Source organism: Morus notabilis, unplaced genomic scaffold (assembly GCF_000414095.1).
Source record: "Morus notabilis unplaced genomic scaffold, ASM41409v2 Scaffold2272, whole genome shotgun sequence".
Classification (NCBI taxonomy): domain Eukaryota; kingdom Viridiplantae; phylum Streptophyta; class Magnoliopsida; order Rosales; family Moraceae; genus Morus; species Morus notabilis.
In genome coordinates, this window is record NW_010367475.1 from 8,556 (window position 1) to 32,795 (window position 24,240).

Consider the following 24,240-nt stretch of genomic DNA (forward strand, 5'->3'; position numbering starts at 1 on the left):
AGATGAACATATGCGTAACAAACAATCTCTCTTTAGCGGCTAGGGGTTTCCTTTTCTTTTCACGAATTAAATTCAACAAATAAAAGAAGAAAAAAATATGCTTAAATATTGAATCAGAAAGACAGAATCAAAGAAAAGCAGCACAAAAATAAAGATAACAGGAATAACAAAAAAAACACGTACGGCAATAGCTATCGTCAACGTTACAGACTGATCTAGACGTCGCCTTCGGAGAGTTTTGTTGGGGCGAATTGTCGCGGGCACAGGTTGTATCCATCGCCGCCGGTGAGGGCTTCTGAGGAAAAGTAAAAACGGGATGATTGAGAATAGGCGCAGAAAGAATGCCGTAATGCCGTATATAGCCCCTTTTATATAAGTTTTTATTTATTTATTTATTTAGCTAATCTCCTTTAAGGGTTCGTTTGGTTGGAGAATTATTCGAATCATTTTTTATTTACGTATATTTTTTATAAGAAAAAATACTGTAACGAACCACGAATCATGATTTGAATCAGAAAACGAATCCCTTTACCAAACGCCCTTAAGTTACCGAACCGACGTACTCAAAAAAAGAAAAAAAAAAGAAATATCCTAAATGAGATCTGAAAACTCCATCAAAATATTTGGATGTTGGGAAGAATGATGGACAACTCTCGTTATCCCTCTTTGCAACCTTTGACAACGTTGCGGCTTTCGCTTCTCCAGCACCGGCAAGTAGATTCACTCGAAGCCGCAAAAATAATCAAAAAGGAAACGAGAAAAATATAATCATGGCTAATTTTTTCTATTTTTTACTTCTTATCAGATATTTCATCTAGATTTTAAAATAACATGGGTAAGATTTTTGAAAACTCAAAAAGTGAAGGTTGGATGGTTGAAACTCTCTGGAGATCCATATGGTTGTTTGGATTGAAAAAATGAAGGAGTAATTTTTAACGTATAAAAGAAAAACGTACCCGGTGAGGATTAATGAAGACGAGAGAACGTCTTGTTTACAAATCTTTGTAGTTTCAAGAGTTTTGCCGGAGTTCACGGTTTTGTAGTTTCTGTTTCTTTGTTTTCTGTGTCTGTCCGTTGGAATTGAAGGAAGAAAGGAAGGAAGGGAGAGTGAGAAATCCGAGACAAAAAATCTTTAGAACAAAAATGACTTTAATGTTAAAAAAAATGACATTACTCTTTTTGTTTGGAGGATCATTCGTTCTTCACTCTCTTTATATTACCCGCAGGGAGCGCAGCAACCAAGGTGCATATTATCCTATAGAAACAAGCGAAGCGTAACGATTCGTACTACCGGAAAAGTTTCGCTAACCGGCAGGCAATAGAGTCTGCAGATAGGCGCAAGCAAGTTCTTAAAATGCAAATAACGAAAAAAATTCTAAAGATTAGCAGGAGGGGTTAAACTTATTGTATTTATATCTTTGTTTTGTAAAATTTTACAAATCAAATAAAAAAGAAATATTGACCTTTCTTCTTGAACACTCTATGTTTTTCAGGTCCTTCTGCACTCACTTTGTGCTTTTTCTTCTTTCGAAACATATTCTTTTCTTTTGCGCAGCATTAGTCTTTTCTCCAGTTCCACCAGCGGCAGAGACTGTTGGATAGGTACCTCCCAGCAGTTGCTTCAGCTAACCAATTGGAATAGGTACAACTGGTAAAGCTACAGCCGCTCCTTCTGCTACTAAATCGACTTGAGTGAATACGAGCCCTTGTCCCTGGCTACAATGGGTATGGGGATACGAACACTTTGACATTGATACGGTAATCTTAATAAATATATTTTTTAAGTGTGAGTTAAAATTTTTATCTTTTATTTTTTATTCATAATATTTTTAATTAAATAATAACATTAACAAAAATATATTTATCAAAAATAAAAAATAAAAATCTAACTCATACACCCACAAAATTAAATTCTCCATTTTTTCATCCATTAATCAGCACTACACTTTTATAACTGAGAGGCAGTGGCGGAGCCACGTTGGGCGCTCCTTACAGCTCAAGTCCAATAAAAATTATTTTTACAAAGTTTTTTCTAATTCCCCCCCTCCCCTGAAATTTTCAATTTGCAATATTTGTGTTAATATTTTTAGAAAAGTTACGATTGCCTTTCTACCGCCGTTGGTGGTGCTTATCATACTCCGGCATTAAAGCTTTTCCAACTCAAACACACTTAAGATTCCCCCGAATCATGAATCAAGCAAATTTTTTTTATTTTGTGTCTAACTACATATAGACGCTGAGATGTGAAAAAGGCATTGCCTAGAGACAAAAAGAGAGAGAGAGAGAGAGAGGGAGAGAGAGAAAAAGAGTAATCTCGATATTCTCTGGATTTTCTTTGATTTTTCTGATTGTGGAATATAGGAGTGACCTTTCCACTTGCATGAAAATATCCAATTTTATTTTCTGAATTGTTGTGGGTTTTCTCGTATTTGTTTCACGGAGTTGAACTATGAATCAAATTCTACAAATCCCACGGGGGAGGGCAAGGATCTACAATATCCGGACAAACATCTGTCTTGAGTTTCATTTGAGTTCTACCATTTTTGTTCAGTTATCTTGGTGATTTTCCATTTGGGCATGGCAAAAAATGTATGCTTGCTATTGCGGAAGCACTTCCACAGTTCCACTTCCAGCATCCTCCGTGGGATAACTTTTCTCAGAAGAAGCAAAACTCCAACTGCAGTGGGTTTCTTGGCATGGTTGAAGATTACCATTCTAAACAATTAAGGCGTTCTCAAAGGGGAACCCATTCGTCTTTTTCAGAAAAAGAAAAAAAAAATGAGAGAGAGAAAAGAAAACAATGAAGACATATGCATTTTACCAATTTAAATTTAAAATTTGAGTTTTACTACAGTAAAAAACTCTAAAAAACAGTCACATTTAACTTTTTTGTTACAGTAAAAAATTCTCATATAAAAATCACATCTCAATTCGAATAAAAACTTAAATCAGCGAACTAAACTAAACGGGCATATTTTCTTTCTCCGTTAAAACTATTTAAAGTTAGTTAATGATGTGGCTTCTTTTCATTGGGTGGACAGGGTTGGGACAGCATTTTTTGGACAGAGGATACCAGTCCATTCCGATGGAATAAGTACGCGGGCTTACATATCAAACAAACGCTCAGTCATCATCCACAGTTGCCATTATGCAACTTTTCTCAGCGAGAAAGAGAGGGTAATCGATCCAAGCTGCGTTTTTCTTTTCCCTTGTCCTTCCGTTTTTCTTTTGGAATGGAAATAAGATGCACAATGGCACATTCTTTTGCCATCCAAAACAGAGAAACAACATTCTTCACTAGACAATACAAAAAGAATATAGACACGGTTTTAGGCTTTTAGCTACACTACGCATAGATATCACCTTCGTATAGCAGGTTCACATCTTCCGACAAGCCATGATGCTCTTCTTCCGCAGATTCTGAAGATCCGTCACTATCACTCTGTTCTTCTGATTTATTATCAGAGGTTTCACTCTCCAGTTCCTCGTCTTCTGATGTCTCATTGGGATAATCGTTCAGTGGATTATTTTCAGCTGAGAAACACCAAAAGAGGTAACTTGAAATACAAGCATTGTGAACATGGGAAATTAGAGACAAAACAATCTGTGCTTACCATTTGAGTCATCGCTTTCATAATCTGAATCACCAGGCCCGTCACAAAATTCCTCTTCATCTACTTGTACCCTGGACCAAAGCCAAATATCAAAATAAACAAGAAAAAAAAAACATAGAGAAGCATAAATACAGAATCCATAATACTAACAGAGGAAAGGGACTTGAAGCATCAACAGTGGTCGTGTCCACCTCATCCTTTATAGTATAGAAGTCATACACATAGTCATCTGCATACCAGTACCAAAAAAAAAAAAAAAAACCTGATCAACAAATCTGTCTCAACTTAAATATGGTTTCTAATTCACATATAGATCGAATCGAGATATCTTATTTCAGAAATTGTGACCGAAGGGATAGCTAGTTTAAGATAATAACAGCATGACCTTTAAATGTCAAAGGAAAATTAAGATCTATGGACTCAAGAGTTAACAAGACTATTGCCGAGGAAATGGATTAGTCAAAGAAAATCTCAAATCAAACAAGAAATAGAATTTAGATTAATTGAATTGTTTTTAAGTTTTTCACAGGGACATTTTTGAGAATCCCCTTTTCATATAACACAGGACAATAGATAGCATGAATTCAAAATGTTTTTGCAGTTTGGGCCGGAACCCTCGGTAATTTGCCATGTCGTTAAACAAAACAGAAACTGCTGAATACAGAATGGGATGCAAAAGAGTTAAATCAGAATCAATTCTAACCTTCTCCGACTTTGTAAGCTTGTAAATCCGATTCAATTTCCTCCGCAGCACTCGGGATAAACTCCCTAAGAAGAGGCAAATAACTACACAAAAGCCTGTGGTCTTCTAAAGTCTCTCTGCATTAAAATTCAAAATCATGACGATAATCATTCCAAAGAACTTTTTAAACACAAATGGGAAGGTGAACTTTATCAGCTCTGGAACTTACTCCTGCTGTCGCACCCCAGTAGCTTTGTCCTCGCCATCAATACGGACAACATCATAGAAATGACACATTTCATGTAATTTACCATCCATAACCTCTTTGTTTCCCTTTCTACTCCTCCATATTTGTTCAAAACGAGCATTTTTTGCAACAGCCTATGACGCCCAAATGAAATGTAGTAAAACAAATTTTCACCAAGTCAATTTAAGGATTCTTGTATAGTGAAAGTGGTTCAATTTTAATGAAATCATGAAAGACCAATATGTTATCTAGGAGAACCAAAGATATGTCATCAGAAGCTAAGGACAAGGGACGCATGTCCTTTGTTTGGCGGGTAAATTAATACAACTGGGTTATATTGTGTAACATACCTCCTGTGTTTGCCTCGCTTTAGACAAAAGCTGATCTTGTATCTGTTGTGAATCGTGATAGATTAGAATACATTAGAGCTTTAAGTACTAAAAATAATTGTCTTCGAGCATACAAAAGAATCAAAGTTCTAATAAAGGACATTGACATGGTGGGTAATTGATGCAGAGACAAAGATAGCTTACATTCTCCTTCTTGAAAATGTTTCTTCGTTCCTCACTTTTTGTTTTAGATTCCGATGTATCAGCCGAATTAGGTTCCTATAAAATAGTAAGAAAACCAGGGTAAAGCATGTTATTTCCACCTAGAAGCATGAAATAGCTAGCATGACTGACCAATGGATTAAAGTACTAACCATAAACAATTGCACAATGTCAACAGTGGCCTCAGTGCTCCTCACTGTCTCCACATGCTGTACGAAAACCTTCTTGCTCTTCAATTCCTCTAATGTAAAAGAATGAAATACATTAGAACTCAAAGGGCTGTTGTACAATGGAGGAATAACTCTAAAAATGAACCTTAATAAAAAGAATGATGTTAAAATAACTTTTCAAAAGCTTTAATTTACAAAATGACTTCGGAATGAGTGAGCACCCCTTTTTATACTGCGCAGCTAAGTGAGTCGCTCAAGTGTAAAAATGAAAAAGGTCATTTTGCTAACTTCCCTTTCTAATGTTGTAGTTTTGGCAAACAATGAGGCATCCATAGATTGCTCGAAAATCATCAGATAAATACAGTCTAGGTAATAATATGAATAACATATTATCAAACACATAGCTAACAGAAAAGGCCTACATAATTTCACTTTGTAGAACTTCCTTCCAAGTTCCAATTCACAACTATGATTGTAATACATTATCAGTTATATTTCCGCTTCAACTCAAAGCCCAAAACAATAAAGAAAAATGTCAAATTTATAATTCAATGTCATTAGTAATATGAGAAAATACCTTTTGCAGATAAATCAGAGATCGATAGATTCTCAAAATCCAACAACGCGCGCTTCAGTGGCCTCTCATTAATTTCCAGCCCTAAATTACACAACCATTTCAAAATTCCAAGCACATGAGTAAAAGATACAAAGGCAATGCCTTTTAATTACTTCCAGAAAAATAAAAGGAAAATAAATTGGAGCATGTATTCTTTTTCCATTCCAGAAGTTTTCTCGCCAACCAAACATCGAAAAACGAAAATGAGAAAGAAAACCGTCCGAGAAGAAGCAACAACTCACAGAAAGCATCGAGTGGAGACTGGGAGGCTTTGCGCTTAATCCGAACAACGACCGGTTTGGCGTCCATCGGTTTGGTCTGAGCCGAAGAGCTCTCGGCGACGTCCGCCATTAGAAGTGAGCCGTAAGCGTGAACTAGGGCTTGGGGATAGAGCGTTGCAGAGGTTAGATTTTGATGGAATTGTTAATTCTGAAGAGCGAGGAATTCAAGCGATGCAAGAGAGAGAAGAGAAAAAGAAAGTGCCGCGCTCTGAAAGGAAAAAAAGGGGAAAAAACGGCGCGCTTGAGGGAGGCGGAAGCAGCTGAATGGGCCCATTAGGAGTGGATCGGGTAACTTAGGCCCAGCCCATGAAGTCCAGTTATTGACCTGGGTTACTTTTTCTAGAGAAATACCTTGATGTTTGGTTGGGTGGGTAAACAATGGCAAGGAAAGGAACGAAAGTTTTATTATATTATGTTGTTTGGTTGACTTATGGAAAAAGAATAGTCATTTAAAATATGATAATTTTTTTATAAAGTTGGTAAATTATCATTCTTTTCTCGATGAAAGAATAGTCATTCTAAATTTTTTTATTTTTTTTTATAATTACTCTTGAATATTATAATTGTTTGGGAAAATTTATAATAGGGGATGTACTTTCTCTCTACTCTCTACCAGTAGAGTGAGATCTAAGACCATTCAATTAAATTTGATAGTTAAGATTTAAGATGTGCACTAAAACTATTATAGGCTATATTGCATGTAATTTCACCCAAATTAAACGTGACTTTGAAAAAAAAAAAAATAAAGGAAGAAAAAACCTCCTTTCTTCTTCTTCATTCTGATTGCAACTCTCAGAACATTTCAAGCAAAAAAAAAAAAAAAAAAAAAAAAAAAAAAAAAAAAAAAAATCAGAACTCTACATTAATTGAGCTGAAATTTTTCGTGTTGAGCCCATTAAACAACAAATCAATACCAATAACTTGAAAAACTTGAGAACTTGCTCTTTTCGCGAATAACTAGTGGTTTTCTATTAGGCAATAATATGTATAAAACAAAGAAGAACACAATATACCAACTTGTTACCAGAACAATGGATTAAAAAAATTGTTACAACACGAATTCAACCTTCTACTAAATTTGAAAACCGAATTGGCAAGAATGTCGAGGCATGTGAATTACACTTTCCTTAAAACAGATTCGTCTCATCCGGCGAGTGCTTGAGGTTACACAAGACATCTGTTTCTCAGGATACAACGACAACGATACGACAGTAGCACGAACCACTATCGGAACCGTCCAGTGAACTAGAACTTAGACCTTCCCTCTATCACCAAAAATAGAACTACAAAAATTGCAAAAAGAACTCAAAGAAAACCGAGAGAAAGTAAAGATGAGTGTTTTGTGTTCTGTCCCCAAATAGCTTAGGAGACCTTGTTATATAAGCTGCTGCATGAGATGTTATAATGCTGGAATAATAGTGAATAAATCAAAATTTATTCTCAGATCAATGGAGATTCAATTTAGAGGTTACAACCTCTGCAAAATCATACGAACCTACTCCAAAGTATGTCTAAATTCAAAGCCACAAACCCTACATTAATGTTGGTTAATGTTACAGTTTTCTGAGCCATAAACCCTACACTAATGCAGAGTTAAAGCATACAGTTTCAATTTCTTACCAATCTAAATTTATTTAAAATTAAAATGAGAATGATTCTGAATCATAGTTCTGAATCTATGAACCAAACGTCAACTAAATTTTAGATTTAAGTTGAAAAAATAAAAAGCAAATTGCAAAATAAGGCTTGTACGAAGTGGGCTTTTTGGTTCGGTATTCGTGTCCGTAAATCGCGGATTGGCAAGAATGTCAAGGCATGTGAATCACGTTTTTCTTAAAACAGATTCGTCCCCTCCGGCGAGTGCTTGAGGTTACGCAAGACGTCTGTTTCTCTAGATACAACAACAACGACAATAGCACGAACCACTATCGGAACCGTCCAACGAACTATAACTTAGACCTTCCATCTACCACCAAAAACCGAACTACAAAAACTGCAAAAAGAACTCAAAGAAAACCGAGAGAAAGTAGAGATGAGTGTTTTGTGTTCGGTCCCCAAATAGCTTAGGAGATCTTCTTATATAGGCTGCTGCAGGGGATGTTATAATGTTGGAATAATAGTGAATAAATCAAAATTTATTCTCAGATTAATGGAGATTCAATTTAGAGGTTACAACCTCTGCAAAATCATACGAACCAGCTCCAAAGTATGTCCAAATTCAGAGCCACAACCCCTACACTAATGCTGGTCAATGCTGCAATTTTCTGAGCCATAAACCCTACACTAATGCAGAGTTAAAGCATGCAGTTTCAATTTCTTACCAATCTGAATTTATTTAAAATTAAAACGAGAATGATTCTAAATCATAATTCTGAATTTATGAACTAAACGACCAATAAATTTTGGATTTAAGTTGGAAAAATAAAAAGAAAATTGCAAAATAAGGCTCGCACGGAGTGGACTTTTTGGTCTGACATTCGTGTCCGTAAATCGCAGGCGTACACATTTGATCCTTAACCCACTGGGTCCATGATTTGCATCCCCTATGTGTGAGAGAGCCTCTCAAGTATACATGTTTATTTAGATTTTAAAGTGCAATCACTTATATACACCACTAATGCTTCATTCTTAACCAATGTGAGATTTAATAATTTCTAACTAATTTAACAATTCTAAATTACATACTTAGAGCATCAATTTCTCATTTACTTAATATTCATTTAGAGTGTGTGAATATCTAATTTTAATCTCCTCGTAATGAAGAACGTAAATTCATCAAGATCCGTCTCAAAATCTAATTGGATCCATTCTAATATGGGTATCAAAATAAGTCTTTAACATGGTTTATCAAGCCAGTTTTCCAACACTTTCAACCCAACCTCATATAGTATTCTACAAGCAGTACTCATGTATTAACAGCAACAACACAGTTCTATAAAACACGACTGTAACTTTAACTCTAATGATCTTTAAAAGCATTGTTTCTTGCTTAGTATTCTAAATCCACTGATTGCAATTGTAGAGGAGGAAAAAACCTATAATCAGATTCAAGCATTAATCCAATTCTCTCGCCGCCGGTACACTCGCCGGTTGCCGATCTCCAAAACCCCGCTACTCCCGAGGCGAAGCTCGGCTCCAATCGCCGCCACTCGCCGGCTAAATGTCGCGACCAAAACTCCTTTCACGCCTCAATCTGCCGCTTCTCCACCGACATCACCGATCCAGAACGGCTCAGAGTCGTCGGCGCAACAAACCCCCAGACTCCCACCGATCAACTCCGCCGTTTCCGCCACCAATCGTAGCCCGAACCTCTGTTACCCAACCACCGTCGCACCTCCGATTTGGGCGAGGCAGATATGAATCTCGCCGAAGATGGGTTCGCCGGAGCTGAGAGCCACGCTGGTCGGGAGGACCGATGGTGGTCGCAAAGCAAAGAAAAAGGATGTGGTCGCAAAGAACCGATTATTGGCAGATCTGGATTCTTTTTATTTTTATTTTTTAAAGCCTAACTCTTATAATTTAGCGTGAGAGGTCTTATAATTCCTTCGCCTCTTTCTGCCCTTGGACTTAAATCCGACGATTCTTGTAAATCACCCTATCCGTAGGGGAAAAGTACATCCACATTCCCTAATTGTTAATACTATATATTAATAATTACAGTATAATTAATATAAAATTATAATATATTATATATTATATTGTAATTATATTAAATAATATAATATAGTTATAATATTACAATTAATAATGTCATAATTATATTAATAATAATATTATTATTATTTTCTTATACAATATTATATATTTTGATAATATTTTTTTAATATTATTAATATTATTATGTTATATTATTATAATATTGATATATTTATGTAATATTATATTAATAATAATATAACTATTATTATAATTTAATATTAATATATTATAATTATAATATTATGATCTATTATATTTTATTATACGCTATACGGAGCATACCATATTTTGAGGGGGTGAAAGAGAAAAATATGCTAAGACTTAAGATGAATTAAAATTAATAGGCTAATAGTTTACATAAGTTAATAAATAGACTAAATTACTATTTTTGTCCATAACTTGTCTGGTTATGAACCATAACTTGACAAGTTATTATCCATAATTCACGGTTTTTGTCCATAACTTATCTGGCTATGAACCATAACTTGACAAGTTTGTTCATAACTTATTTGTCCATAACTTATCTGGTTATGAACCATAACTTGACAAGTTATTGCCTATTAATTTTTATAACTAAAAATTTGCCTATATACTTTCTTAAGCTTTTCATATTGGCATATTTTCTACTATTTTTGTATTTTGAGAGTCAAAGGGTAGTTGTACTATTGTAATCTTATATAACTGAGATATTTTTACTTTTAATTATATAATATTATTTTTTATATTTTATATATTATAAAACATAATTATTACTATAATTATACTATTATAATTATATTAATTAATCATTATCATAATATTATTATATTCTATGTCACAATTATATAATATATTCTATGTTTATAGTTTTATTATACTATATTACATTTTGTATATTATATTAATTATATTTATATATAAAATATAAGTGTTGTATACATAAGATAAAGGTAATTTTGTCAACATACAAATATTTATGTTCCATTTCATATTATTCATAAATTTACAACTAAACAAATTAAATAAAATTTTCTTTTTATTTTATTCTATTATCATTCTCATTTCCATTCTTATTCTCAATCTCATTACCATTCCTCTATTGCAACCAAACGCATACTTTAAAGTAGGAAAAAAATAGCAAATTTTTTTAAAAATAAATTAAGTAAATAATGGATTTTAAAATTATTTAAAATAAATAATAGTTTACATAATAAATGAATCATTTACCACGTAAATAGTTCATTTACGACATGTAAAAAATATTTTTTTACGTAAATTTTCTTTTTACTACTAGTAAAACATATTTTTTCCATGTAAATAAAGATACACTCCATTTCTTTTGTTGAAATTGAAAATTACAATTCACATTTCTTTTGTTGAAATTGAAAATTACAATTCACGTGTGCGAGCGCGCGCGTGTTTTGGTGAATATACAATTGACGTGGTTTATTCTTTTATTCCTTGTTTCGCGTCTTCTTTGCGATGCATAAATCACCACTTGACGCTGGTCGACACCTGAGTCCACCAACTAGTCCGCTGGTCACTTCAGCCAGACCACTTTTGATGGCAATATGGCAATCATGAACAAGAATAGAGGTGAGACAAAATTTTCTCTCTATGGAAAATTTGAAAAGAGGAAAAGTAATTATCTTGGGCCTGTTCTTTTTTATTTTTGAGTTACGGTGATTTGAGTAATAATTTTGAATTAATTTTGAGTTATAACTTGAGTTGAAATTGTAACTTGAGTTTATATTTAATTGTGTATATTTGAGTTATGATTTGAGATGTAAATCTTTTTGAGTTTGTGTTTATTTCTATCAAGACTTGAGTTGTGAATAGTGGGGAGAGAAATAAATTTTTTTCTTATTTGAATTTATTTCACTTTATACAATTGAAATTAGATATAAATAAAAATTAATCATCTATAAGTAGCAATAAGTTTAAAAACAACGTGAGCCTTTTTCTTCATTAAAAAAATTAAAAAACCATAAAAATAAATATATAATACAACATCAGTTTCTATATTAATGGAGACACAAACACAACAAGAAAACATAATTTATAACATTAAGTCTACATACATGATGTAATATCTACTGTTTGCTCACGTGAAGGCCAGGAATCAACACCGTAGAAGTGTAAAGAAGTTAACTCAAGAAGGTGGGGGAGGTTGAACTCGAGAATAGATGGGTACTCGAATTTAATTCTCGAGTATGGTTTTGAGTAAGCACGGGATGAACGTGAACTTGGGCCTTTCTCAAATTTGAGTAGGCTTTTCTCGAGTAAGTTTGTAGAACCGAACAGCTTTCTTGTCACTTAAAAAGTCTTTACATTCATTCTCTAGAAAGGATAGCATCATATTTCTTTTAAGAAAAAAGAAAATCGTAGTTAACCTAAATAATAATTAAGCATATACGTTTTATTTTTATTTTTGTGAATTAGCCTATGTTATATTGGGAAATATATACCTTTTTTATATACTGAGTACATAATAATTATTTTCTTAATTTCCCAGGCGCCCAAGGCCAGCCTATCGAATTAAGAGATTAAATAGCAAAATAATCGCCAAATTGGTATGGTCACATGTCATGAATATGTAAACGATAAATATTGTTCATTATCCTTTCAAATATATGTGTGTGTGTGTATATATATATATATATATTGTTCATTATATTATAGTTAGAGCCTTCTGCGAGCTTTTTGTATACTAATTAATATTAATAAGCTTCTGAAACTTATTGTTAGATCGCGAGCGAGCTGCCCCTGGCCCGGGAATAAATGAAATTCGTTCACCAAATGTTAAGGGTGCAATTAATGACAAAACTGCACATGATATTCTGCCAAGTCTATGGCTATACACACACACATATATACGCACTGCGCAGTATATATAACACCCTTTTACACATGGATTATCTTGATTTAATATCATAGTAATATATATAAGTACACTCCTGTACATCGTATGAGAAATTCATTCATATATATACTGTGGATCAAGGACTATTGATTTTCAAGTCTTAAATTTATTTGGAATTTTTAGGACAAAGTATTTTTAGGAGAATTGAATTGGAGCGCCGTATTATTATTCAAGAGTGAAACTGACCTCTCAGACAACAAGTCTTGTCTTCTAGTATGATTAGAATTCAGAAAATAAGTATTGGATAAGGAAATATATATAAACAATACGATGGTAGATAGTTTGGGAAGTGATTAAACATGACAAGGTTTTTAATAAGGTGCATTTAATTTGTTGATTTGAGTTAAGATGTAATTTTATATAAAATATTTTTATTATAATAAAAAAATTAAATGTGATTATTTTTAAAATTTTTTTACTGTAATAAAATTTAAATTGATAAAATAAACTATATATAAACTTAAAAAATCAAGTTGAAATTGGGTTATAGCCGGTCTACCCGACAAATTAGTGGAGTAGTGCGGTAAAGTTTTTCTTTTTCTTTTTCTTTCTTTTTTTTTTTAAGGGAAAAAGAAAGCAGAATTGGTTTCCAATGTTGTAGGACAATTTATTTTTAAATTCCCGATACTTAATAAATGCTACCCAAAAAAAAATAGAAGTAAGAACTAATCTTTTTTTTTTTTTTTTTGAGATACGTGGTCTGATTTTTACCACACCATGTATATAAATGACTTTTCACTATTTTGAGATCAAGCCATTTATGACAACACATCGTCTCAACATTTTCTTGATGCGCTGTTAATCACAACCTTATCATTAATATACTCAGTTCGCTAATTCGAGTTTTTAATTTGAGTTGAGATGTGATATTGTGTGAGATTTTTTTTAGTAGTAAAAAAGTTAAATGTGACTGTTTCTGAGAGTTTTTTACTGTAGCAAAACTCAAATTCTAAACTCGAATCAGCGAAAAGAACGGGGCCTAGTTACAAATTTTTAGTGTGATGGCCTTTTCGTCATGAGATTTTTAATCGCGGGAAAAAAAAATTTAGTCACACCAAAAAATTTCCATGACTAAAAACTTTGCAGCTAAAAGTTTCAGTCACATAAAAAATTTGGGACTAAAATGTTATTATTGTGAGTAAAAGTAACAATATTTAGTAAAAAAAAATATTATAAAAATGGTACAAAATGTTGTGACTAAAAATTCATTTTTCTATTCATAGTATGTGCATATATATAAATTTTTTTCTAAAAAAAAAAAAACTATATGAGAAAGCATTCAAACGGAAAGCTGTTAAAATAATCCTCTAAAATTAATATTAAAAGAGTTGGCCTGGGCACAAATACTAAGAAAATAAATATAAAATAATTGTTGATACAAAATATATGATTGACTCTCATAATATGTCCCAAATAGGAATTAGAAAGAAGAAATTTTGATACAAATTACAAAGTTAAGTAAATGTAATTTGTGAATTAAACAAAAGTAAATGTAATTTGTAACGATTAAGAATAGCGATGAAAGGGAAAAATATAAGAATGAGAGATTAACTATTTACTGACCTAAGGTAAAAACAAAACTTTTTTAATGGAAAGGTTAACAAAACTTTTCAAAAAAGAAAGTTATTAATTATTTAACTTTAAACTACAAATAATATACTCTCTAAATTAGTGTATTAAGTATTATCACTAATGGAATAAAAGCGAAAGCAGTTTGTCTCGTTAAAAAAGAGATTTCAAGCAAAAAAAAAAAAAAAAAAATGAAAAGGATATAAACAAAAAAAAAGTCTTTGTAATTTAATATATTCTCTAAGAGGTGTAAATATTTAATTAGTCTTAATTAATTACGGGAACCTTTATGAGAAGAACAAAATTTATCAGGCCTATTATTTATGTGAGGCCTTAGCTAGGCAACTACCTCTTTTTCCAGCAGTTGACCAGCAGTTGACCAGCAGTCTTATGAACTCCGAAGCCACTATCACCATTAGCCCCTTCCAAACCCGCATTCATTTTCATATTTGATATTCTACTCAACAACCAATCCAAATTTTCACATTCTACATAAGTTTCTCTAAAGTGTGCCATTGATTGTGGCGAATTAGGACACGACCGGAAAAAAGTGCACTGTACTAGTATAACAACGTCTTCTCCAGGTCACACAATGTATTTCTATTGTTGCCGTAGATACAAGCCCACACATGTATTATATATGCTTGTTAAGCGTCCCACTTGTTAATAACTTGTGCCAATTGAAACACCAATATTATTATTACTCTCAAATTCATTACAAATTAAGACGTTTCTTGCATATCTCTTTCTTGCCATGCCTGCCTCAAGTAGTAGGGTTCTCCAATGGCTAAGCCTTGTGGGCGTAATTTGGCTCCAATCCATCAACGGCACCAACACAAACTTCCCCGCCTACTCCTCCCAACTCAAGCACGCCCTCTCCATGTCCCAACTGCAACTCAACAACCTCGCCTTCGCCTCCGACGCCGGGAAGCTCTTCGGTTGGTTCTCGGGCCTCGCTGTCGCCTACCTACCCCTCTGGCTCGTCCTCATCATTGGCTCAACCATAGGGTTGGTCGGTTACGGTTTCCAATACCTCTCCATAACAAACCATATCCCAACTCTCTCTTACTGGCAAGTTTTCTGCCTCACAGTCCTCGCCGGGAACAGCATTTGCTGGATCAACACCGTCTCCTACGTCGTCAGCATTCGCAACTTCCCGCAAAACCGCCAAGCCGCCGTCGGCGTGACGAGCAGCTATCAAGGACTAAGCGCGAAGATCTACACGGACGTCGTTGGTGCTTTGTTTTCTTCAACAAAAACAGCAAAGGGATATCTTCTTCTCAACTCGGTTTTGCCCCTTGCGGTTTGTGTAATAACTTCACCGTTTGTTAGAGACATTGACGACATTCAAAGGCTCAAGAACAACCATATGGACGCCGGGTTTGTTGTTCTCTTTGTGATTACTATAGTTACCGGTGTTTATTCCGTGATAAGCAGTTTAGGGTTGTTGGTGTCTAGTTCTGCCTTGAATAATGTTATTGGAACTGGGGTTTTGCTTTTGGTGCCACTCGCCATTCCGGTGATGGCCAAAATCAGAGAATTGGGCTTGTTGGAGAAGTGGAATTTGAATAGGGAGAGAAGAGTTTGTGATTTTACAATTGATGAAGAGAGTAATGGTATTAGAGTAGAAGAAGATCATGAGGGAAAGATGAAGAAGATCAAAATAACAATAATAATAATATTATTAAGGGTGATATTGGTGTTAGAGAGGAGATTGGAGTGAAGAAGATGCTAGTAAGGCTTGATTTCTGGCTATATTTTCTAGTCTACTTTTCTGGTGCTACAGTTGGTTTGGTGTTCTTGAACAACTTGGGACAAATAGCCGAATCTCGTGGGTCCTCTAGAACCTCTTCTCTAGTTTCTCTGTCTTCTTCGTTTGGGTTCTTTGGCCGTCTCATGCCTTCTCTCCTTGATTATCACTTCTCAAGGTAAAAAATATATTACTAATATCAATTATATTATACGTTACTATTTTCTTTTATTATAATTCACTGATTGATTTATTTATTTATTTGGAATTTTTAGGAGAAAGTATGTGGTTTCAAGACCGGCTTTAATAGCGGTGTTGGTGGCTCCAATGGCAGGATCATTTCTCTTGCTTCTCAACTCAACAAACCTCTCTCTCTACATTAGTACGGCCATAATAGGGGTTTGTACGGGAGCAATTACCTCGATTTCTGTGTCCACAACACAAGAGTTATTTGGTGACAAAAATTTCTCCGTAAACCATAATGTCTTGGTTGTAAATATCCCGATAGGGTCCTTTGTTTTTGGCTACTTTGCCGCTCTTGTTTACCGTAGGGAAGGAAATGGAGATGGGAAATGCATGGGAACGGAATGCTATGAAAAAACCTTTCTTCTTTGGGGCTTTATTTGTTCTCTTGGGACGGTTTTGGCTATTGTTCTTTACGTTCGAACAAGGAAGTTCTCTAGTTCACGCTGAGAGTTGTGACACGTACAAGGTTCTTCTTACTCATATAATTAGTATCTCTACGACGATCGACCGATGTTAGTGGCTAACTAGATAGTCGTAATTGTACAAGGATGACCTTGGTCGTTATATATAAAAGGAAAAATATATATTCCAAGAATAATATTTGAGGCATTACTTTTATATTGACAAAGTTCTACATGATTTAGCTTGATTTGATGTGCCGCTGCTTAGTATAACTAGTTATGTGGAATGGAGGGTACGTTTTAATGTCAAGCAATAAAATGAAGAAAAAGGGGTACGGTTTAATTATACCTTTCAATAAGGGGAAAAAAAACAAGAAGAAAAGAAGAATTATATATCATTTTAAGTTATATTTTGTGTATATTTTTTTAAAACATTGTTTTAGGTCAGGTTATTATATCCAGTTCTAAGGTTTAAAAAAAAATAATGATGTAATTATGTCACCAAAGGTACTTTGCCAAAGACAAAAAACTTGTCTTCACTGTTATGTTTATAGGCTTAGGGCATGTTTAATGCATAGAAAAATGAAATTGAGTAGTGATTCATTTTCTCATCTAATAATTTGTTTATTTACAAAATTGTGATTTAGTAGGTCCCACTCCCACACAATATAAGAAATGAGGAAATAGAGTGTTAATTCTTACACCCCTTTAGTACATTGATTTCTTGTCAAAGGGAATGAATGCTAAATTTATTATTAATAAGTTACTCTATAGTCAAGGATTATCAAATTGTGTAAAAGAAAATTTTAGTGATTACATTAATAATATTGCTAATTCCTAATTTTACTAAACATAAAAAAAGAAAATGTGACTGGTTCATATTATACCATCTAATAGTCAAGTAAACACTTGAAAGAGAATGAATGACTCTTAATCCTATTACTTTATTTTTCTTTCTGATCCCTTCCTCATTACATTCCCTTTACAGTTTAGTAAACGCGCCTTTAATGTAACTAGTCCATGCGATGTAAAGATAATGTGAAGTATGCAATTGACCAAAATAGAGAGAGAAAAAAAGGAACATCGACAACTCAATTGTATTTGTAAACAGAAAAAAAAAAGGAAAAACTAAAATCAACCGAATTTCTGAACTTTTTACTTACTCATATATATTGAGCAATTAATCATAAGAACCAGATCCATTTGAACACTAATTAAGTTCCATTCAAAAAGTAAATTATTCATTTGATTATAGTCAGAAAAACTGACACATGCATATACGTAATACCAAGTGCTGCAGTTTTCACTTAATGAATCATGTTTAGATATGTTTTCATTTTGGTCCCTTTGTCACGACTCATGACTAGTTACATCTGACGTTTGGCTGACTATTGAATGACATGTGTATTGTGTGTGTGGGGCTGAGAATATTTGATATGAATAATTATCTGTGGAGGTCTCAGCAACCTAGCTATACGCGCATTTGTTACTGGTTTCTTAATTAGTTAATGCTATTATTAGCCATCAGTCATTTCCAGGTCATTTTCACTCTCTTTTGTGAAAAACTCTATGTCCACGTCTCTATATATATATATATATATATACATATATATATGTATGTATGTATATATTTCTTTTTTTTTTTTCCCTAAGAAGGGAATCGGGCGTAAAATAAAATAGTGTCTCCACTTGTACGGGCTTGTGAAATAAGTCTCCTATCAGCTTCAGTTTATGCAGCAACAGTAGTCTTAAAGGGGCTTTCGAGAAAATTACAGCAGTATATAACTTTTTTTTTTTTATTTTCCTTCTTAATGATAAAAAGTTTGGTATATCGCTCTCTCTAAGTGTTATCAAAAGGGCCACACTGTTGAATAAAACACCCAGTCACAGAACAAAGGCTCAATCACAGATAAAGATGGAAAGGAAAAACGTAAACTTTTATTCCAAACGTTTTCAAGATTACAGACTCTTTCTTCTTGGACTTTCTCTCTCTAGAAATCACAGTCTCTCAATCTCTCTCTAAGTCCTTTTTCTTTCTGTTACAATCTAGAAGAATTTTACACTGTACGCTTAGTAATATACACCTAAGCTCACCGACTAGACCACTTGTAACAATAAGACTATTCCATTGAATCTTGTACACTCAATGCTCCACGTCATCCACTCAAGACCCCTTAATCCACGGCCACAGATGCTTTTAACAAATCTCCATCTTGGACGCTGGATTAACCATGTCTTGACACCTCCTTTCCCTTCCCAGAAGGATTCATTTCTGCCCTGCTGGTTTGATAGACAACAAACTCAAACAGTATTGGAACTTTGAAGCTGGTAATGACTTAGTAGTCATATCAGCTGCATTTTCCTCAGTGGAAACCTTCTTCACCTGTAACTCCCCTTTAGACACGATATCTCTAATGAAGTGCAGCCTCACATCAATGTGTTTTGTCCTCTCATGAAACACTTGATTTTTGGACAAGTGTATAACACTTTGGCTATCACAAAGTACTACAACTTCCTTTTGTTTGATACCCAACTCTTCTAATAACCCCTTAAGCCATAAAGCCTCCTTTATTGCTTCAGTTAAAGCAATATATTCAGCCTCTGTAGTGGATAAGGCTATCACGTTCTGAAGAGTTGATTTCCAGCTCACTGTACATCCTTGGACCTGAAATGCATAACCAGTAAGTGATCTTCGATGGTCCAAATCCCCTGCAAAGTCTGAATCTACATAACCCAACAGCTCCTCACAAGCTCCACCTGCTTGGCCATACACCATTCCATGATTCAAAGTTCCCTGTAGATACCTTAATTTCCATTTTACTCCTTGCCAGTGTTGTTTCCCAGGATTACTCATGAATCTGCTCACCACACTTACTGCATGAGCTAAGTCTGGTCTTGTGCATATCATGCAGTACATTAAACTGCCTACAACACTTGAGTAAGGTACAACTTCCATGAACTTCTTGTCATATTCAATTTCTGGTGAGTCAGCAGCCGACAGCCTGAAATGTTGGGCTAAAGTAGTTAGTACAGGTTTGGCATTTGTCATTCCAAACCTCTGGATCACCTTCCTTGTATACCCTTGTTGTGTGACTGATAGGGTCTTCTTCTCTCTGTCCTGAGTGATCTCCATGCCTAGGATCTTCTTAGCAGCTCCGAGATCCTTCATTTCAAATTCAGTTTGTAGGATTTCCTTGACTTTATTAATCTCCGTCAAGTCTTGACAAGCTATGAGCATGTCATCCACATAGAGCAGCAAGTATATGATCTTGTCCTCTCTAAGTGACTTGAAGTAGACACAATTGTCATGTTGACTTCTAAGAAAGCCAGATTTGATAATGAATTCATCAAATCTTTTGTTCCATTGCCTCGAGGATTGTTTTAGTCCATAAAGGGACTTTCTGAGTAGGCAAACCCGTTCACCATCTCCCTTGACTTCAAAACCCTGTGGTTGCTTCATGTATATGGTTTCTTCAAGCTTTCCATGGAGGAAGGCTCTTTTCACGTCCAGTTGCTCCAATTCAAGATCCTGGACTGCTGTGAGAGCAAGCAGCACCCTGATTGAAGTGTGTTTTACCATAGGAGAGAAGACTTCTGTATAGTCTATCCCTTCTCTCTGTGTGAAACCTCTAGCTACCAATCTTGCTTTGAATCTTGAATTTTCCACTCCCGAGATTCCCTCATTGTGCTTGAAAATCCATTTATAGCCAACTAGTTTCTGACCTTGAGGTTTTTTCACTAATTCCCAAGTCTGGTTCCTGAGTAGAGAGTCCATTTCCTCCCTCATTGCCTGCTTCCATTTTCCTTTTTCTGGGCAATTTATAGCTTGTTCAAAGCTAACAGGTTCATTGATTTCTTCTGCTACATTCAATGCAAAAGCAGTAAGGTCTGAATACCCATGCCTGTTAGGTGGTCTTATGTCCCTTCTTTGTCTATCTCTGGCCAGGTGGTACTCATGTTGATCCGATCCTCCTCTTAATGGCTGGTCACCATTTAAACCTGTCTCAACTTGAGTCATGCCCGCTTGCTCCAAAGGCTCCACCTCAAACTCTATTCCCTCATCCGATGTCTGCTCAATTCCCCCATCTGAATGCGGCTTTAAGTCCTTGTAGAATTGAGTCTCATTGAAAGTTACATCCCTACTGATGATGATCTTAGGCCTATCTGTTTCTACATTCCAGAGTCTGTAGCCCTTGACTCCATCTTGATATCCCATAAAGATGCACTTCCTTGCCCTCGGTTCTAACTTGCCTTGTTTGATATGTGCATATGCCACACATCCAAACACTTTCAAGTTTTCATAGCTGCCTGGTTTTCCAGACCACATTTCCAACGGTGTTTTAAACTGTATTGCTGAGGATGGACATCTATTGATCAAGTAGCAAGTAGTTTTAACTGCCTCTGCCCAAAACGTCTTAGGCAGCCCTGACACAGAAAACATACATCTAACCCTTTCTAAAATGGTCTTATTAAACCTCTCTGCAAGACCATTTTGTTGTGGAGTACCCCCAACCGTAAGCTGCTTAGCAATTCCTTTTGAACTACAATACTCCTTAAACAATCCAGAACAGTACTCTAATCCATTGTCAGTCCTAAGCTTCTTAACCTTTTTTCTAGTTTGATTTTCAATCAACACCACCCATTGTTTAAAAGTTTCCAAGGCTAAGTCTTTGTTTTTCAGAATGAAAACCCACACTCTACGGGAATAATCATCAATCAAAGACATAAAATACCTTGCTCCACCTATGGACACGATTCTTGAAGGCCCCCATAAATCCGAATGCATATAGTCCAGTGTGCCCTTTGTTCGGTGTTCTCCAGTTCCAAACCTGGTTCTGCAAGATTTTCCAAACACACAGTGCTCGCAGAAGTCTAGCTTTTTTAGTTTCTTCTTTTCCAGCACTCCCTGGTTTCCCAATTCTTGCAGCCCTCTCTCACTGACATGTCCCAACCTGAAATGCCAAAGTGAGGTGTAGTCTTGAATCACCTTTGAGGCCACTGCTGCACTTCCAATCACAGTTTTGCCCTGGAGCAGATACAAGCCATTCATCCTGGTTCCTTTCATGAATACCATGGAACCCTTCACCACCTTCAATCTCCCATCTTCTGCTTTGAACGTGAATCCCTCCGAGTCAAGCATTCCCAGAGAAATCAAGTTTCTCCTTAACTCTGGAACATGCCTCACATTGTTGAGCATTCTTTCACATCCATCCGACATCAAGATTGAAACTGTGCCAGTTCCCAAGACCCTGTATGCCTTGTTGTTTCCCAGGAGTACCTGCCCAGAATCTTGTTTCATGTAATTAGAAATCCATGATTCATGTGGCGTCATATGGAATGAACCCCCTGAATCCATAACCCATTCATTTCCTGCATCTACATCCGCCACTGTGAGAACTTCTGCGCTCTCATACCCTTCAGAGACAACGTCTGCATCTCCATATGATTGAGTCTTCTCGCTGTTTTTCTTCTTATTCCTCTCTGGACAGTTTCGTTTGAAATGCCCCTCCTTGTGGCAGATAAAACACTTCAGTTTGCCTTTCGACTTGGATCTTGTTGGCTGGTTTTTGTTATTCTTGAATTCCCTATTCTCTAGTCTTCCCCTTACAAATAGTCCCTCGCTTGAAGAATCCCCAGATCCGTCCCCTTAGTCTCAGATTTCTTCTTGAGCTCCTTAGACATTAGAGCAGTTTGAACCTCCTCCAACGTCAAGCTATCCCGCCCATAGATCAATGTATCTGAGAGGGTTTCATAAGCACTGGGTAAGGATTTCAATAACAATAATGCTTGATCCTCATCCTTGAATTTAATGTCAATATTTTCAAGATCCAAGATTACCTTATTATTAAACTCATCCAGATGCTCTTCTATTGTTCTTCCTATCGGCATTTTGAATGTGTACAACCTCTGTTTCAAGAACAACCGATTAGCCAACGATTTCGTCATGTAGAGGCTTTTGAGCTTTACCCAGATCGCCGCTGCCGTTTTCTCTTTCGAAATCTCCCTCAGAACTTTATCTCCGAGGCACAAGATCAGTGCGCTATGAGCCTTGTCCAGGATCTGCTGCTTCTTCGGCTCCGTTAGTGACTCTGTCAGATTCTTCTCTCCTCCCAGCGCATCTTCCATTCCTTGTTGAACCAGGAGCGCTCGCATCTTCAACCGCCATAGACCAAAATCGTTCTTCCCGGAAAACTTCTCAATATCGAACTTTGCCATCGTCATTCTTGATTCTCAGAACAAAGGCTCTGATACCAATTTGTTGAATAAAACACCCAGTCACAGAACAAAGGCTTAATCACAGAGAAAGATGGAAAGGAAAAACGTAAACTTTTATTCCAGACGTTTTCAAGATTACAGACTCTTTCTTCTTGGACTTTCTCTCTCCAGAAATCACAGTCTCTCAATCTCTCTCTAAGTCCTTTTTCTTTCTGTTACAATCTAGAAGAATTTTACACTATACGCTTAGTAATATACACCTAAGCTCACCGACTAGACCACTTGTAACAATAAGACTATTCAGTTTATGCAGCAACAATAGTCTTAAAGGGGCTTTCGAGAAAATTACAGCAGTATATAACTTTTTTTTTTATTTTCCTTCTTAATGATAAAAAGTTTGGTATATCGCTCTCTCTAAGTGTTATCAAAAGGGCCACACAAATGCTGATACTAACAGAAATGTTCGTTAAAGGCTCTATAGATGGGTCAGATAAAGAGCGTATTACTGCAACCCACCAAATATATACATTAATAGTAAAAGTACGTAGAGTAGGTCCCAAACACTCCAAAAAAAAAAAAACCAACAGGCGAAGCCGTGATCACAAATCCACTGTAGTATTTCATCATTGTTAGATCACGACATATTCGGTGGTACATCGTGTAACAGATTTTGATCACGGAGGAAAATAACTTTTTTGAAACGGAACTTATAGGTTCAACATGTATGTCAATCTACGTCAGTTTCAAAATTCCTTTCTTGATTTGCAACCATCAGAATTCGCATAGATCACCAAACAACTATAAATGTGAACTGCAGACAATTTATTGAATACGTTTTATTGGCATTACTGTCGAAATACTCAATACCATATGTTGCTCCAAGGGGTCCAGTGTTTGCATTGGAAGGTGCATTTAATAAGGATGTCATTTCAGCTTCATATATACGCTTTCATCACTCGGACTAGGCTGCCGTAAAAATCTCTCCTCATACTATACGTAATGAGGGCATCATAAATCATTCTTCAATTTCTTATATATATATATATATTTGAAGAAAATGTATACTGTCTGTTAGAATGGCACTTGGAAGGTTCTTTTTCTGTCTTTTTTTTTTTCATTTTAAAATCTAGAGGGTTTTTTTTTTTTTTTTTTTAAATATCTTTATAAGAGATTTCTACGATATGACTTGAAAAAACTCATTATTAGTAGGGTTCTGATTTTCAGCCATTAATTCTATAGTTGTTTGTTCAGACTTATATATATATATATATATATATATATATATATGTTGACGTG

General features: G+C 35.1%; 2 protein-coding genes across 2 annotated transcripts; one reads left to right on the forward strand and one right to left on the reverse strand.

The window, feature by feature from the left end:
* Positions 1-2,956: 2,956 nt before the first annotated feature.
* LOC21385132 (RNA-directed DNA methylation 4) lies at positions 2,957-6,397 on the reverse strand. Its single transcript, XM_010112548.2, has 10 exons — positions 6,123-6,397; positions 5,842-5,922; positions 5,247-5,335; positions 5,077-5,151; positions 4,894-4,935; positions 4,526-4,677; positions 4,318-4,433; positions 3,765-3,843; positions 3,615-3,685; positions 2,957-3,534 (listed from the first exon to the last, which is right to left on the reverse strand). Exons 1-10 carry the CDS (start codon positions 6,229-6,231, stop codon positions 3,347-3,349), a joined length of 1,002 nt encoding a protein of 333 aa, XP_010110850.1. The 5' UTR covers positions 6,232-6,397; the 3' UTR covers positions 2,957-3,346.
* Positions 6,398-15,085: 8,688 nt separating this feature from the next.
* On the forward strand, positions 15,086-16,774 carry LOC21385134 (protein NUCLEAR FUSION DEFECTIVE 4). The gene is made up of 3 exons (XM_024175072.1): positions 15,086-15,971; positions 16,013-16,259; positions 16,357-16,774. The coding sequence occupies exons 1-3, from the start codon at positions 15,086-15,088 to the stop codon at positions 16,772-16,774; spliced, it is 1,551 nt and encodes a 516-aa protein (XP_024030840.1).
* Positions 16,775-24,240: the final 7,466 nt, after the last annotated feature.

Bases quoted from the DNA above. Each gene is read 5' to 3' on its own strand.
- LOC21385134 (XM_024175072.1), top strand. From the start codon at position 15,086: ATGCCTGCCTCAAGTAGTAGGGTTCTCCAATGGCTAAGCCTTGTGGGC. The intron at 15,972-16,012 runs AGGGAAAGATGA...ATAATAATAATA, and splicing joins TAGAGTAGAAGAAGATCATG to TTATTAAGGGTGATATTGGT. The intron at 16,260-16,356 runs GTAAAAAATATA...TGGAATTTTTAG, and splicing joins CTTGATTATCACTTCTCAAG to GAGAAAGTATGTGGTTTCAA.
- LOC21385132 (XM_010112548.2), bottom strand. From the start codon at position 6,231: ATGGCGGACGTCGCCGAGAGCTCTTCGGCTCAGACCAAACCGATGGAC. The intron at 5,923-6,122 runs GTGAGTTGTTGC...TGTGTAATTTAG, and splicing joins GTCTCCACTCGATGCTTTCT to GGCTGGAAATTAATGAGAGG. The intron at 4,936-5,076 runs GTAAGCTATCTT...GATTCACAACAG, and splicing joins ACATTTTCAAGAAGGAGAAT to ATACAAGATCAGCTTTTGTC.